Source organism: Meleagris gallopavo, chromosome Z (genome assembly GCF_905368555.1).
Source record: "Meleagris gallopavo chromosome Z, MGAL_WU_HG_1.1, whole genome shotgun sequence".
NCBI classification, from domain to species: domain Eukaryota; kingdom Metazoa; phylum Chordata; class Aves; order Galliformes; family Phasianidae; genus Meleagris; species Meleagris gallopavo.
This window is the reverse complement of record NC_139435.1, coordinates 18,481,495-18,496,035: the sequence shown is the minus strand read 5'-3', so window position 1 is coordinate 18,496,035 and position 14,541 is coordinate 18,481,495. Positions and strand designations below refer to the sequence as shown.

Here is a 14,541-nt window from a genome sequence, read left to right as displayed (position 1 = left end):
ATGTCAGAAACATTTTGTCTGAGTGCCCCTCTGCTGCCATCTGTTACATGGCAACAACATGGAATGGGACATTGGTGGGGAAATTCAGCCTCTACTGCCATACCATCAGCATCTGCCTTTGACATTGTGGACCAACAGGCATTACTTTCAGAGCAACCCTCATGCAGCAACGTACTTGTTTTCCGAATTATTTTTTTACTCAGTTAAAGTATTTTCAAATTACACTTTTCTGACTTCTGTATTCTCTGTTCAATTGAAACTAGTATAGAAAAATGCCATTATTCCACATTATTCCTTCTCCCTGTTGTGTCTTCATAGGTGTATCATATTTCTGGATTTCCACCTATCTCTAACTTCTATTTTTCTTCTCTGTGTTAGTTACACAGCAGATATTTTAAATATTCCTCATCTTTTTTTTCTTTTTTCTTTTTTTTTCTTTTGAGGACAGTACTTAATAATATTTAATTAGGAATCAGCCTTTAAAGCAAAAGAGTGAGAGAAATGACATGAGCTTGGTTTTCCAGTGTCCATTTCTACTCCCTATTGCTTTCCTTCCGTAGTCCCTACTTGCTTATGAATCTTCAAGCAGCTCTTTGTACCTTTTTAGCTGTGTTCAGAGGCAGCTCTTGCAATCATCAGTGATTTTTGAGATGAGGTGGAAGGCAATGATGCAGTCTATTTAATTAAAGAAATCAACGAAACTATTTTCAGCCCTCATTGTTAGTATTGGGTAAGAGCAGTGCTCTCTTGGGGGTGAATGGAAAACAGTGTAATGCAGGCGTAGGAAAGCTTTATATTTAATGTTACAAAGCTGAGATGAAACAAACAGGAGAAATATTTTTTAGATATGCTTCTGAGGCTATTTTAACCTCTTTCTGAGTCTCTAACAATCCATTTTAAAAAATTAATTTCTTTATATTCACCTGCTCTAAGAGATCTAGGACAGGTATAACTGTGCTTTTTATACACATTTTATATTTTATTTTCTTATGAAAACAGATACGTGCTGGATGGTCCTTTGACTGTAGCCAGTTGTCACACTGTTATGCATTTCTCTGCTGTAAGGAAGAAATTTGTTAATGCTGTATTTTGCCATATTGATTTCTACAGGTTTAATTCTTCCGAAAGCATTCAGTGTTGCTGACATTGCTGGATAGCATCATCCAGAGATCTGGAAACCACTTCAGCCTTAGGTCCCTTATGACTGTTGCCAGTCAGCATCTCCCAGTGAATCAGCACTGTGGCTCAGGCTGGATGTTACACCTCATTCAGCCTGTCCTTAGACATTTCTTCATTGTCATGTCAGGATGCTCTCCCATTTTCTGATACAGCGGAGTCTCAGAAATTTGCCGCGCTAATGCATATGCCTTGCTCAAAGTGGTGCACGATAATGTATTCCTCCATTTAAGTTTTTGTCTCTGAATGGCAGATGGTGGGGTATTTTATTTAATACTCTGAGTCAGCTCACTGACATGCGCCATTTTCAGTTAATCCATTTTTTTTTTTTTTTTTTTTGGCTTTGGATGTATAGCTTTAATTGATTATATTAATCTGCCAAGGCAAAAGTTGAGTAAGTACAGTGAGAATATGAGAGGACTAATATCTTTCTTTTGAATTCTCCATGGAAACTTAGCATTTTCTGGGAATTATAAGACACGTGACCAGCCTTATTTCAAGAATAGCTGTTTTTTCTTCTATTAAAGTGAGAGAAGAAAAAAACCCACATGCATACACACATGAAAAGAAAAGAAAGGAGGGGAAAAGAGAAGAGGAGGGGAAAAGAGAAGAGGAGTGGAGAGGAGTGGAGAGGAGTGGAGAAGAGTGGAGAGGAGTGGAGAGGAGTGGAGAGGAGTGGAGAGGAGTGGAGAAGAGAGGAGAAGAGAAGAGAAGAGAAGAGAAGAGAAGAGAAGAGAAGAGAAGAGAAGAGAAAGAAAAAGAGAAGAGAAGAGAAGAGAAGAGAAGAGAGGAAGAGAGGAGAGGAGAGGAGAGGAGAGGAGAGGAGAGGAGAGGAGAGGAGAGGAGAGGAGAGGAGAGGAGAGGAGAGGAGAGGAGAGGAGAGGAGAGGAGAGGAGAGGAGAGGAGAGGAGAGGAGAAGAGAAGAGAGAGGAAGAGGAAGAGAAGAAGAGAGAAGAGAAGAGAAGAGAAGAGAAGAGAAGAGAAGAGAAGAGAAGAGAAGAGAAGAGAAGAGAAGAGAAGAGAAGAGAAAGAAGAGAAGAAAAGAAAAGAAAGAAAGAAAAGAAAAGAAAAGAAAAGAAAAGAAAAGAAAAGAAAAGAAAAGAAAGAAAGAAAAGAAAACTGACTTTCAGTGAGCTAAGAAGATCATTTTTAAATTTAGATTTCATAAAAATGAAGCCCCTTTTCAGTGTTACAGTACATAAAGATTGCTCAAGAATCCTGGTAACTCTGTGTTGTTTTTTTTTTTTTCCTTCATTAAGAAAACTCAAATTATTTATTTCCGTTCCATATGAAAAATTGAAGAGACTAGGAAAGACATACGAACATACAGAATACTGATTTTAACTGCTTGGATGACCAGTCCATTGAAATGAACTGGCAAATGCTGCCAAAGATACAAGAACTCAAACTAATTATTTCTGAATGGAGTGTGAATGCTGCAGGCGGATAAGCCATTATTAAATGGCATTTTCTGTTTCAAAAAAAGAAAGAAAAAATAAAAGAAATATCCCATCCCCAGGAGAGTCCCTGGTGATGGCCAATCAGAAATTATCCTACCTCATGTCACCAGCCCCTTGCATTTATATCTTTTAGGGTGACATACTATTGGCTGCTAGTTAGGCTCTATGGGAGGGATTAGTGGCACTCTTTGTGGCTTCCCCTCTAGGTCCTTATTTGGTAGCTGTTGATAGAGCAAGTCTTTCCAGCAGCTGAGCATCTTGACATACATTATTCATTAAGTCCTGGTGTTCAGGAAATATGCATATCCCTAGCTCTTCTGATATTTCTTCAACTCATTCAGTATGTCTCTTCAACATTGCCTGTGAGTGCTTGGAATTTTACAAATGGCATTTTTACAATCAGAAGACTACACAGTTGGATTTCATTTCAGAGTGCCTCCTATGCACACAGTTGCTGAGAACCTGAAGATCAGCAAAAAAAATTAGGAGAGAAGGCATCTTTCTTCTTGAAAGTCTTTTGCAGTATCAGATAGCAAAGAACTGAACAGCTTAGATTTGGTAGTGTAGAAAAAAAAAAAATCAAAAATGCCTGAGGCAAACTATTTACTCTCAGTTTCTTGGGGCTACATAAAGGTAGGATTTTGTTTTACTTTTTAAGAACCTTGATTTGCGGTGCGTGATTGCATGATTACTGGATATCACGAGTATTTGCGGATAATAGGGCTATGAGTAATATGCATATAAAGTCAAAAATCAGAAAAGCACGCCTTTGTTCAGCAGTGAGGATGACTGCACTGTATACAGTCTTTCTTATGTGCTGGAACCTGTAAAATAATGTTGCAGTAGTGGATAATTAGACAATACACAGTGCCATAGAAATTCAGAAGAGTTTTGTGTTCTTTTATGAAAGATTGCTACAAAAATGTATTTATAGCTGTTGAAGGATTAAAAATAAAACAACAACAAAAAAACACTCAAAACTGAGGCAGCATACAATAGGTTACAGCATAATTAAAGAGGCTGAGGATAATGGATGAATGCATGACTCATACTGATTTTAACAGCTGAAGAAATGTGAAATTATCAAGCAGCATTTCTTTCAGCAGCATTTCTGTTAGCCTGTGCATGTGTGACAGTTTATTGATTAAAACACAGGGAGACAGTATTCTTCTAATATTGATCTACGTTATTATATAGAGCAGCTTTGAATGAGCTTGAAGTTGCAGTTGTGCTAAAAAATAGAATTAAATCAGCTTTTATCTCTTTTATGGGAAAGTTTTGCACCAGTAAATTAAATCAGTGTGCCAGTCAATGAAATTCACTTAATACAAAGCTAGGCTTGGGCATTGTTTTATCTCTGCTTGTTTATTTGTGCTTAAAAACGAACAGTGATATTTCCATACAGTTAATGAAGCATCATCCTTTGATTGACATGTAGTAATTCTTCCAAATAATCCTGTTTCTCTTTTTTACTGAATTAAGTAATGCAAGAATTTAATTAAGTCACTAAATATTACAAACAACATGCTCACTGATTAAATCTCTTGTGCTTTTTGTATTACTACCTGCCTTTATAATTGATTTGTTTTAAAAGTGGAAGTGTAAAACCCTCATTAGGTCATTGTCTCCAATCAGGTCATTGTGACCATTCTCTGTTGTTGCAAAATTGTTACGGTGTATTCTCAAGGATTTTGTTCAGTCATCTGTGAAGACACTGGATTCTGTTATGCTGACTAGGTGGATTCCTTTCTCATTTATAAAAAAATAAGATGGAATTAATTTCCATTCAGATAATAGAGAAGTATTTATTGTAATTTGCTTGGAAATATTTTCTGGATTGCCAGACAGCTACTGTGGTGTTCTTTCTTGCCCAATAACAAAAATTAAATAACCAAACTTTAAAAAAAAAAACAAAAAAACCCCACTGTTACTTACTTTTAAAATGGTTTCAGTTATTTAATTGTTATTAACTAAAGTTGAGCAGACAGCATGATAGCTGCAGCTGATTACAGATGGAAAATATGTCCTCTATTGTACAGATAGTGTCCTGTACTATGTATAGGTAATGCTTTCAATACAGAAGCAAAGAAGTACTTAAATACAGTTACAGTGTAGTGCTTCCTAAGTTCACAGCATGCATATCTTAGGAAAAATGTGAAGATATGCTTACTGGCAAACAAAATTCAATAATTTAGGATATTTTTGAAACGACAAGGAAGACTGAGGTGTGTTAGGTCATGACATACATTTGCATTCCTTATCATTTATATATTTTACCTACTTGTCTGTGCTTCAGGCTATACTTTACTGTCTTCTTTTAAATTATATTGAAGAGAATGATGGCCTGATGGATGTAAGAGATTGGCTTTCACTGAGTGAAACAGTGAACAGTTTTTTTGCTTGAAACAGTGAGCATACTGTTACAATGCCAGGCTTAGAGACAGGTACCTGACTGTAGTTTATGAAAAAAACGAACCTGTTTGTAGCCTTGATATTAATTAAATAAATAGACTTTCAACCAAAATCCTTATTTGTTGAGAATGCTGTTTACTTACTAAGAGTCCTGTTAAAATCAAAGGTAGTTTTGCTTCGATAAACATTAAAAACAGAAAACTGATGAATCTATAAGACTGGCATACTTTCAGTTATGTATAATAGTTAATATAGTATGTATAAATAGTACAGTTTGTTTTATTTTGAGTTATGAATGCCTTTTTAAAAAGTAGGTGTTTTTAGGAGCAGGTAGCCTGAGTGAGAGAGGTCCTCTTAGGGTATCTACACTGAAGGCAGTTCTGCATGCTTCTCCCTACGCAAGTTAACTGCAGGCTACGCATTTACTGAAGCTTTCTGTTCCTGAATCAAGGAATGACATTATACAAAAGATGTAATCAGTAAACCCCATTTATATTAAGTGTGCAGACCAAAGTTCTTCATAGCCATGAACTGATTTTCTGGGTAGATCTTTGTGTCTTCGGAGTTGAACGTGAAGTTTCCTCTGGCTTACACATGCTAAGTCTCCCCAGAATTACATCAATCTGGTCACCATTTGGGAATATAGTTACTGCAAAAGACAGTCCAAATTTTTTTACATAACTTTGCTGACATCATCAGAAATCATATCTTTTCCTCCACAGAGTTGTTTATTTATACCATCAGTTGGCTGTAATATATTTATACAGTGGCACTGACACACAGAGCATGATTGCAGAAGGACCTTCATTACCCAGCTCATTCCTCAGTCTGCAACGTGTTCTTTGAAGATGACTGCTATTTAGGAATCTTTTCTTATCAACACATTTATTCTCATGCATTACAGCTCTCTCAGTATTTTCAGATTTTGTTTTTTTTTACTAAAGTCTGCCTGTGTGACAGCAGTATTCAGCAGTGAAGAACTGCATAATTGACTTAATGGACATTTTATAGCCTGTTCATTTCCTGAGGGAATTTCCTAGGTGATAGTCAAGGGCAGTGATATTCCAGGGGGGTACAGAAATGTCATTTTTCTAATCTTACAGAGCCTAGCATGTAAAATGAGAAAACCTTTCTGAAGAAGAATGCAATATATGCATAACCCTTCCAAAAGCCTCCACTTTTCGCCTATATTGACCTGACATTATCGTAATTTAGTTATATGATGTACATGTAAATTTGTAACAGCAGGCTGGATCAATTGTGACTGATTCTCTTCAACTAGGAATGTATGTGCTATTCAGTTTTTAAAAATTCTTAGTTAAAATGTATTTTACATTTACTATTAATAACAAGAATTTCTTCATGTTTGGTTTGACTTGTTTTGAAAAAAGTGCTAAATGTTACTTCTGAGATGACAAATGACGAGAGTATAGTAGTCTAGCCAAGTTCCAGGTACTTACAAGAGATGTTTCCTGGATGACTGAAACATTGTTGACTCACAGATAAAACAGAAACTCCTCTGATTTGCAGGGAGATCTTGTGGGAGCCATATGAGTATTAGGCAGAGTTCTATTCTCAAATAACAGTGCGAGGATACATAAATGTGTGGAAAGCTGATGCTCCTTGAACAAGCAAATGTTTAGAGCTTTGCTTAGGCCTGTATAAAGTTTTTGAAGACTTGGTAAAATTAGAGGTTTAGATTTGGTGTATTTTTTTCTTCTCCAAAGGAGATTTTAAACATGAAAGGATTGAGTAACATGCAGATAGTTTTCTTGATTATTTTGCAATATCTCTGTCACTCTTCATTTCTTTTATTTCTCTCATGCTTTATTGTTCTTCATCAGAAACAGCTGCCTGCTTACAGTATACAACTTCATATGATTCAGTGTCAATGGCGGTCATAAGGTTTTGTCATGTATAATTAGGAAATCAGAGCAGTTTTCTGAGCTCCATCTCAGTCCAGATGTTTTCAAAATAGTTGTCAAAGCCTGTTCAGCAGCAGACAGCCTTTCCCATGTTTTATGCTGATGGTCTAGCTTATGTGTTCAGGTGGCTTGTGGGGTGATTGGAGGAGGAAAGGCAGGTCTCTGCATCAGTCAGAAATGTAGAAGTAGAAGGGATTACTGTGCCCCATCAAGACTAGTCCTCTGTCACTGTGAGCAATGAATATTTATTTCAAAATTCCTAGAGAATGTACTCTACAAGCTCTTCAAGATGATGCCCAGTGCACAGTACAAAACCCGAAAGCTCAAAAGCCAGAATTGTTCTCGGCACTGGAAAACAACAACACACAGGATATACTAACCTCTGTGTTTATATGATATTATTCTGTGTATTGTAGAAATAGTCCAAATGCTAAGCTCCAGCTGAGGGCAAAAAGGACTCCCAGCGTTTATTCTGAACATGCTGGAAAGCTACTAGTTGCCAATCATTGTACGAGAGTTTAGTGCTGAGTGTGAACATTGCTTGAGAAAATGTAATAATGTAATGCTGTTAGCATGTAATGTTGTTAGCAGCATTGTGAGGTACTCCATCCACTTTCTGTAAGTGGAACTAGTCTCCAATGTTAGTAAGAAAGATATCAAGATATCTTTCTCCCTTTCTGCCCAAAATTGAATATATGAATCAGAGAAAAAAAAAAAAAAATCACCTTCTTTTTTTTTTTTTTTTTTTTTTTTTTTTTGGTATCAGGCAGCTGCGGAGGAAGCTTTAATAGATGAGTTCTCAAGCCATATTTATGAGCAGTGGCTAGATGATCCTTTTTTAAAAAGCAGCATGAGATCCAGTTGTTTTTTCTGCAGCTGCAAAAACTGAACATCGGAGTCACCTAAGGGGGCATCCCAGGAAACAGCTAGACAGAGGCAGATCAGTGGAGGGAGATCCAGAGACATTAGCAGCATTAAAATTAAGAATGAGAGAAAATTGGGGCAGTAGTGAATATACTGATGACATATCTGGAAGTTAATGCCATTTTGTCAACTTCTGGCATTTGATTATTCCTATACATTTCATGTAAAGTTTCAGGTTCTGAATGTAGTGTGGAGGCAAGTATGTGAGATTGTCATTGTGAATAATTTCTCACCTTGGGTGTGTGAAAAAAAAACCTGTTGATTTAAATGCATGTTAACAGATTAAAGAAGGGCTTTAAAATGTACTTTCAGCACTATTATGTTATTTTTTGGCAAGGATTGACTCGTTTTTAAATATACATAACGTTGGTCACAAACATGTAATGTCACTGTAGAGGACAGTGCTGATTTCATGCAGAATATGTAGCCATAAAGCTTGTAGCTTACAAAATGTTTGCAGTATGGTTCAGATTTTCATAAATCTGTTCAGCACTTTCTGGCACATGGCTGTGTCTAAGATAAAAATTGTGCCTTTGGTATGTGACAGAAGTAGCATTTGTTGAAGGAGTACTTTGTAGAAGGAAATTCCTGGCTGATGGCATGTCAAGGTGGCAGGAAAATGCAGTGGCTAATGGGTAGAGTGTTACACTAAAGGTAATTTTTATATGGTGCACTGTGAGCAATACAGTAATTGGTGACTTCCAAAGGCATTGTAGAGAAAATAACATCTTTAGCTGTGCAAAGCCCCTTTGAAGCAAGGGCTTTGATTCCTGTGGGATGACATGGAGAAGAAATGGATAATGTTTTGTCTAGTGCTTTATTTAATATATAAAAGAAGAATTTACCAATTTTCTGCATAAAAAGAATTTCTACAGGGTTGTATACTAAGGGCAGAGATTGCTTGATGTAATAAATAGTCATGACTGGGTGAAAAAAGTGGAAGATGAGTCTGAAAATAGCATAAGTTGCTTGACTTTGTTAAGAGAAGACAAGAAACTAATTAAAAAAATGAGAAGATGGTGAAATAGTATACTAAGTTGCATTATGACAGATACTGATTTACAGTGGAAGGAATGTTTTTACTGGATTACGGGTATTGCTGAGTTCTATTTATTGGTAATATCAAGGCAGGTGTCAGAGTGCTGGCACAGGTGTCAGAGCGCAGAGGTTGTGGAGTCTCCTTCAGAAACTGCCTGGGTGCGGGCTGGGGCACCCTGATGTGGCTGCTCCTGCTTTGGCAGCCAGATGAACCTGAGGGGTCCTTGCCAACCCCAGCCCTTCTAGGATTCTGCAAGGATGTCTTTTAATCCTTTATTTCTGAAGGAATAGAGAAAGAACTATAATGATATAATTAGCATCCAAAAATACACAGTAGGTTAATTTACTAGTATGATAAGACATCCTTAAAGACAAGGGTCTTGTATAAACATGTTTGCATTTTATCTTCAAATTAAAATCAAAAACCTGAAAAAAAGAGGCACTGTTTGTATTTTTATGCATATGCCTTATACTTTTCACTTGAAAGTAAGATGCTGTGCTTAAGTAATTGAATCACTGTTCAGTATTTCTGGGAGTAAGGAATTAGATTGTCCAACCCAGGAATAAGGTAGGAGAGAAGAACAATATTATATGCCATTTTTCCTTTCACTGTTACCTTAATTTAGTGTGTATTCTGACTGTTGTGTCCTTTGCCCTATTACAAATCAACTGCGTTCTCTCATCCTGTCTGAAATATGTCTTGATCACTAATTTACAATTTGTTGTTGTTGTTGTTCCTTTCCAGTTTAAACGGATGCTCAACCGGGAACTAACTCACCTGTCTGAAATGAGCAGATCAGGCAACCAGGTCTCGGAATACATATCGAACACATTTTTAGGTAAGACAATAATGGGAGCTTTTACCTTTTTGTTTGTTTGTTTTTAAGGCTTTTAAAATTGAGTAGCTTTCCATATTGCTTTCTGTCTTCAGAAAATGTACATTCAGTATTTCATTGGCCAGTATTTGAGCAGAGTATATGGTTGATCCATTCCATCACAGCTCATTTAGTCTGTGTGTGTAGTTTCCCTGTGTGTGTAGTGACAAATAAATATTCATCTACATATTGTCATGTAACGTTACAGTGATTGCTACCAAATTAAACAATGAATATATAATGAGATAAGTATGCAATATATTAAAAATAGTTCTTCCATTCTGTTTCCCTTATGGCCAGAAGGAAAGTTAGAGCCAAGCGGTTTCAGTGTGCAGAAAGCAGACAATTACAAGTAACCTCATTAAATCTCGCAGTTCTGATGCTTTGGTATTCCCTGCCTACATGTGAGAAGGCTGATGAATGTGACTAAGTCAACATCAGAGCAGGCTGCTGCCAGGAGAGTTTGTGCAGCTAAAGAGCTTACTCTGTGGGATGCACGCATCGAAAAAGCCTCATTGCAGTATTAACAAAGGCTGTGATTTCTCCTCTATAGTTGTGCAGATCGCAGTGTGTATATCTTGATAAAATTGGTGAAAATGAGTAAGACTTGGTTCCATAAAGCTGATGTATGAAGCAAAGTAAATATATCTGCAGTGGTTCATTAAGACTGTGCATGTGAGGGGAGACACAGCTAGTTATTCTTAAAACATAACAAATGTTTTAAGAAGTACTGATCACTCATAGGATCTTGTTTTATTTCTGCCATAGTTGGGACTTTTTTTTTTTTTTGGTCAAAAAAAGTGGGGTTTTTTGTTCAAGTCCACTTTGTGCTGCTTGTCACTGTAATCTGAATGGATTGCTTAATAGGCTGGTTCAGGTTACCCATGATTGCAGTAGCATGCCTGAGCACTGCACTGCAGCACAGCAGGATTTCTTACATGAAGGCAGTGATGAGCCTGTATTGTAGTGAATTGCTGTTGCACAGCCTCAGGAGTCCTGAAAATGACAGTGTAACGTTGCCTGAGAAGATGACCTACTTAGGCTAACTGAAAAGACTGAGATACCAGTATCTGCATGCCTTTACTTGAAAACTTTAGGCTCATTTTGACAGGATAAGGAAATGTATTTGTCAGCCTTACAGGATACCTCAATCTGGAGCAGAAAGAGTGCTGGAGAAGCCATCACTTACAAATTACTGAGCCATGGATATTGTTTTGTGGCCGCATATAAGTGAAAACTCATGCTTAAAAATGTAGATGCAAGAGGAATACAATGGGGAAAATAACTCCACTAAAGCTTATGCTTAAATAAGATGCTTAAATCTAATATTCTCAAAATGCCCAGCCTAAATGTGTAGATTATGAGCAACAATTAAAAGAAGGAAAACATTCTCTCCGTGTATAATTCAAATAATATATTAAATTATTTACTAAGACAATAACTTACCTCCTGAACATCTACGGACTCTCACATTTTAGATTTAGGAAGGTGTAATGAGAGGTTTTCACCGATCTTCAGGATGAATGGACTGCAAATAAGACTATATGACATGTATAACATTATTTTAATGATAACAAATACATTCCTTGTTGAAGAATTAAAGTTCCAATCTTGAGACTGATAATATCCAAGCTTTATATTTTTTAGTGTAACTAATGTGTTTTCCTGTGAATAGAAAGTGTAAGAGAACCTGTCAATGAGTATAATATAACCAGAGTCAAAATGGCTAGTTGGCTTTTGTGGATATTCAGATGGTCCTGAGACACTTTACCTCATTGTTAACAGAAACACAGGCAATCCTGTGGAATTCCTTAGCAGATATAAAGTTGTTTAGACAGACCCTTCCTTTCACTTGAATTATTCTGACAGCTCAGCTTATGAATCTCCCTTTGATGGGTGTAAGCTTTGTGAATATGACCGAAACCATAAACATCAAAGCATGAACACGAGTCACTGTTCCTCATCTGTTGTCAGTTTGCACCAGTCAACTGCTCCAGTGCTTATCCTCCCCCATTTTTCCTGATTGTCCTCATGTGGAGAATCAAGTGTGGTGGGGGCAACCAGGGAACTTGATGCCACAGGCTAAAGCTTGGTGACATTTCTGCAGTCTCTTCTTCTGCTCTGATTTGTTTGGAATTTGAGGAGTCCAGTAAATGCAAGCTGGTAAAGGGTAATTAAAAAAAGAAATGAAAAGAGGAAAAGTAACATACTAGAAATTAAGAATGGACCAGCTACCCTCATCTGATTTCAGAGCCTTTATTGTAGATGACCATTGCAAGAAGAATAAAACAGACACATATTTTTTAAGAGCCCTGACTTTTTTGTTGTTGTTTTTGTTTCTTCTAAGAAATAAAATTCCAGTTTTCCTTCTGAAGTCTCATGTTAGAAGTATGTCCCTGATATTCCTGGTTTTGCTGTGAGGTTTCTTAAGAGGTAGAAAAGGTGCAGATGCATTTTATCAGATAAGAGATGACTTAGAGGAAGTATTAAAGCACCACATGTAAATACAGCATGAACAAAATGAACAAAAATTTGTGCAAAATTCTAGTAGTTTTGGCAGGAAATCCCTCTGTTGCCCTGAGTTGAGTTTCATTGGAGACCACAAAGTCTGCAGTGCTCCACACCCCCATGGTGTTTCTGCAATGATCATCTGGCAATGGCCTACATATACTTTACCTTTAATCCTTGACAGAGTGGTAGAAAGTTCTGCTGGCACATACGTTGATGAGGAATATGAAGTTATCCCACTGATTCTGCTGTGAAAGCAAAAACTCAGTAGAAAATGTTGTGGGTTTTTTTTAGCAGAATAGTGCTTTTGTCAGTATTACTGTATTTATAGGTGCTATAAATTGTGAGAGAAAAGAGCTGCACTGCTGACGTGAGCTGCTTTCCCATGCAAAGCATTTGTTGATATGGCTCCACCAGCAAAAGCCTTTCTGTGTTGTACAAAGTCTTAGCACAAGCTGTCTCACAAGTGTCAGGTCCTCGGAGTCCTGAGATGTTTTAGAAAAATTATAAAATATGGTCTTCCCCTCCCCCCCCCCCGGAAAAGAAGGAATTTTAAATGTTCTTGACAAATGAAAATACAATCTTCTGCTCACCTGTAGTAACCCATTTTAAATGAAACAACTAACCATGTCTTGTGGTAGTGCTGAGGGTGCAGGAGAAGTGGAAATAAGACAGTCACAAGTCATATTTGAAGCCAGTTCAGAGATAATGATGCAGTTTGTGATGCATTGTTCTGCTTTATTGATGTTCAGATCTGTGTTTATCTTGTTTCTTGTTTTTACTGCTCTCAGTGTGAAGTATCTGCTGCAAAATCTACCGTGGCAATTCTGTTAAATTTAATGAATGTTTAATGAAACTTAACAGTGAAGTGGACAAGAATATTTTTAATTCATTTCAAAAATATTTTTCTTCATTCTTTTGAAGATAAACAACATGAAGTTGAAATCCCTTCTCCAACACAAAAAGAGAAGGAGAAAAAGAAGAGACCAATGTCTCAGATCAGCGGAGTCAAAAAACTGATGCACAGCTCCAGTTTAACCAATTCCAGTATTCCCAGGTTTGGAGTTAAAACAGACCAAGAAGATAGTCTTGCTAAGGTAGGGAATATTTAAATATTTGAATTTAATCCACTGAACTAAAAATAGAGAACTTATTCCATCTTCTGCTTATAACCATGATTTCAAGCTGTAGCAGTAAAGGCTGATCTCACTTAAATATAAATCCAGTGAAGCGGAAAAGTAACAAGTGAAATCAGAATCAGGCCTTGAGGGTTGATTTCCACATGAACAAGATTTCAGCAGGAATGTTAGCTGCCTGGAGATGGGATGTAAACTAGCAGTTGTGGATACAGTAATAATGCTGCGTATTCCTAAACAATACCTGATGAATGAAGAGTGAACTGGTGTACAGTCAGAGGTATGAAAATATGTAGCAGCCATATGTTTTTCAAAAATGCACAACTGTACGTAGCATTAGAGCTATTGTTGCAGGTCCTGTCATTTGCTCTATCATTTCATGCACATCTGTTTTTAGCATCACTTCCTGTGATTTTGCATCAGTAGCTATATGTCAATAATGTAAAACTAGTATAAAGTGATTATTCATTCAATTTTAGAGATTTGCTTCTGGAAATATGCCTCTCCGTATGTTCCCAGGAATCTCCCACTTCGTACGAACCATCAGTCTATTGCTGAGAGGTGGGGAGATGGCAGCAATTCACCCCGTCCTTGAACCTACTGAGTAGTGAGATGAAAAGTGTGTCAGTTTTTTCAAAATACTGTACCATTTCTCCTTCTGTAGCATTCCACTTAAAAGTGGCACTCCTTCTTACCTAGTAGGTTAAAAACAGGAAAGGTGGTAGCTGCAAATGCAACTATTTCAAGGTTACTAGCAACAACTTTCCCCCTTACAAAGTTTAGCATATAATATTTGCAGTGGCTCTACCAGACAGCAGGCTTTGCATTATTATGGGTCTGCTGTTTGTGACTGTTTCAACTGAAAAATGCTGGAGTCCTGTGTGTTAAGATTTCAGCATTGGCTCTTGCTCAATTCTGTCCTAGGAACTAGAAGATGTGAACAAATGGGGCCTGCAGGTTTTCAGAGTAGCAGAGCTATCTGGAAACAGACCTTTGACAGTCATCATGCACACCGTTTTTCAGGTAAGTAGGAGCAGTCTTGTAGTTTTGTGCTTATCTTGGAAGTTTTGCTGGACTTTGTAATCTG

General features: G+C 37.1%; 1 protein-coding gene across 10 annotated transcripts in view; it reads left to right on the top strand.

The window, feature by feature from the left end:
• PDE4D (phosphodiesterase 4D) overlaps positions 1–14,541 on the top strand; it is a 594,225-nt gene that overhangs the window by 567,100 nt on the left and 12,584 nt on the right. For all 10 annotated transcript variants that reach the window (XR_014880554.1, XM_085213713.1, XM_085213712.1 and 7 more), the window contains 3 exons: positions 9,681–9,774; positions 13,243–13,415; positions 14,379–14,477. Coding sequence is in view for 9 of the 10 variants with exons in the window: in XM_085213713.1 (XP_085069839.1) it covers positions 9,681–9,774; positions 13,243–13,415; positions 14,379–14,477 (366 nt within the window). In the remaining variant the exon portion in view is untranslated. The remainder of the gene's footprint in view (positions 1–9,680; positions 9,775–13,242; positions 13,416–14,378; positions 14,478–14,541) is intronic.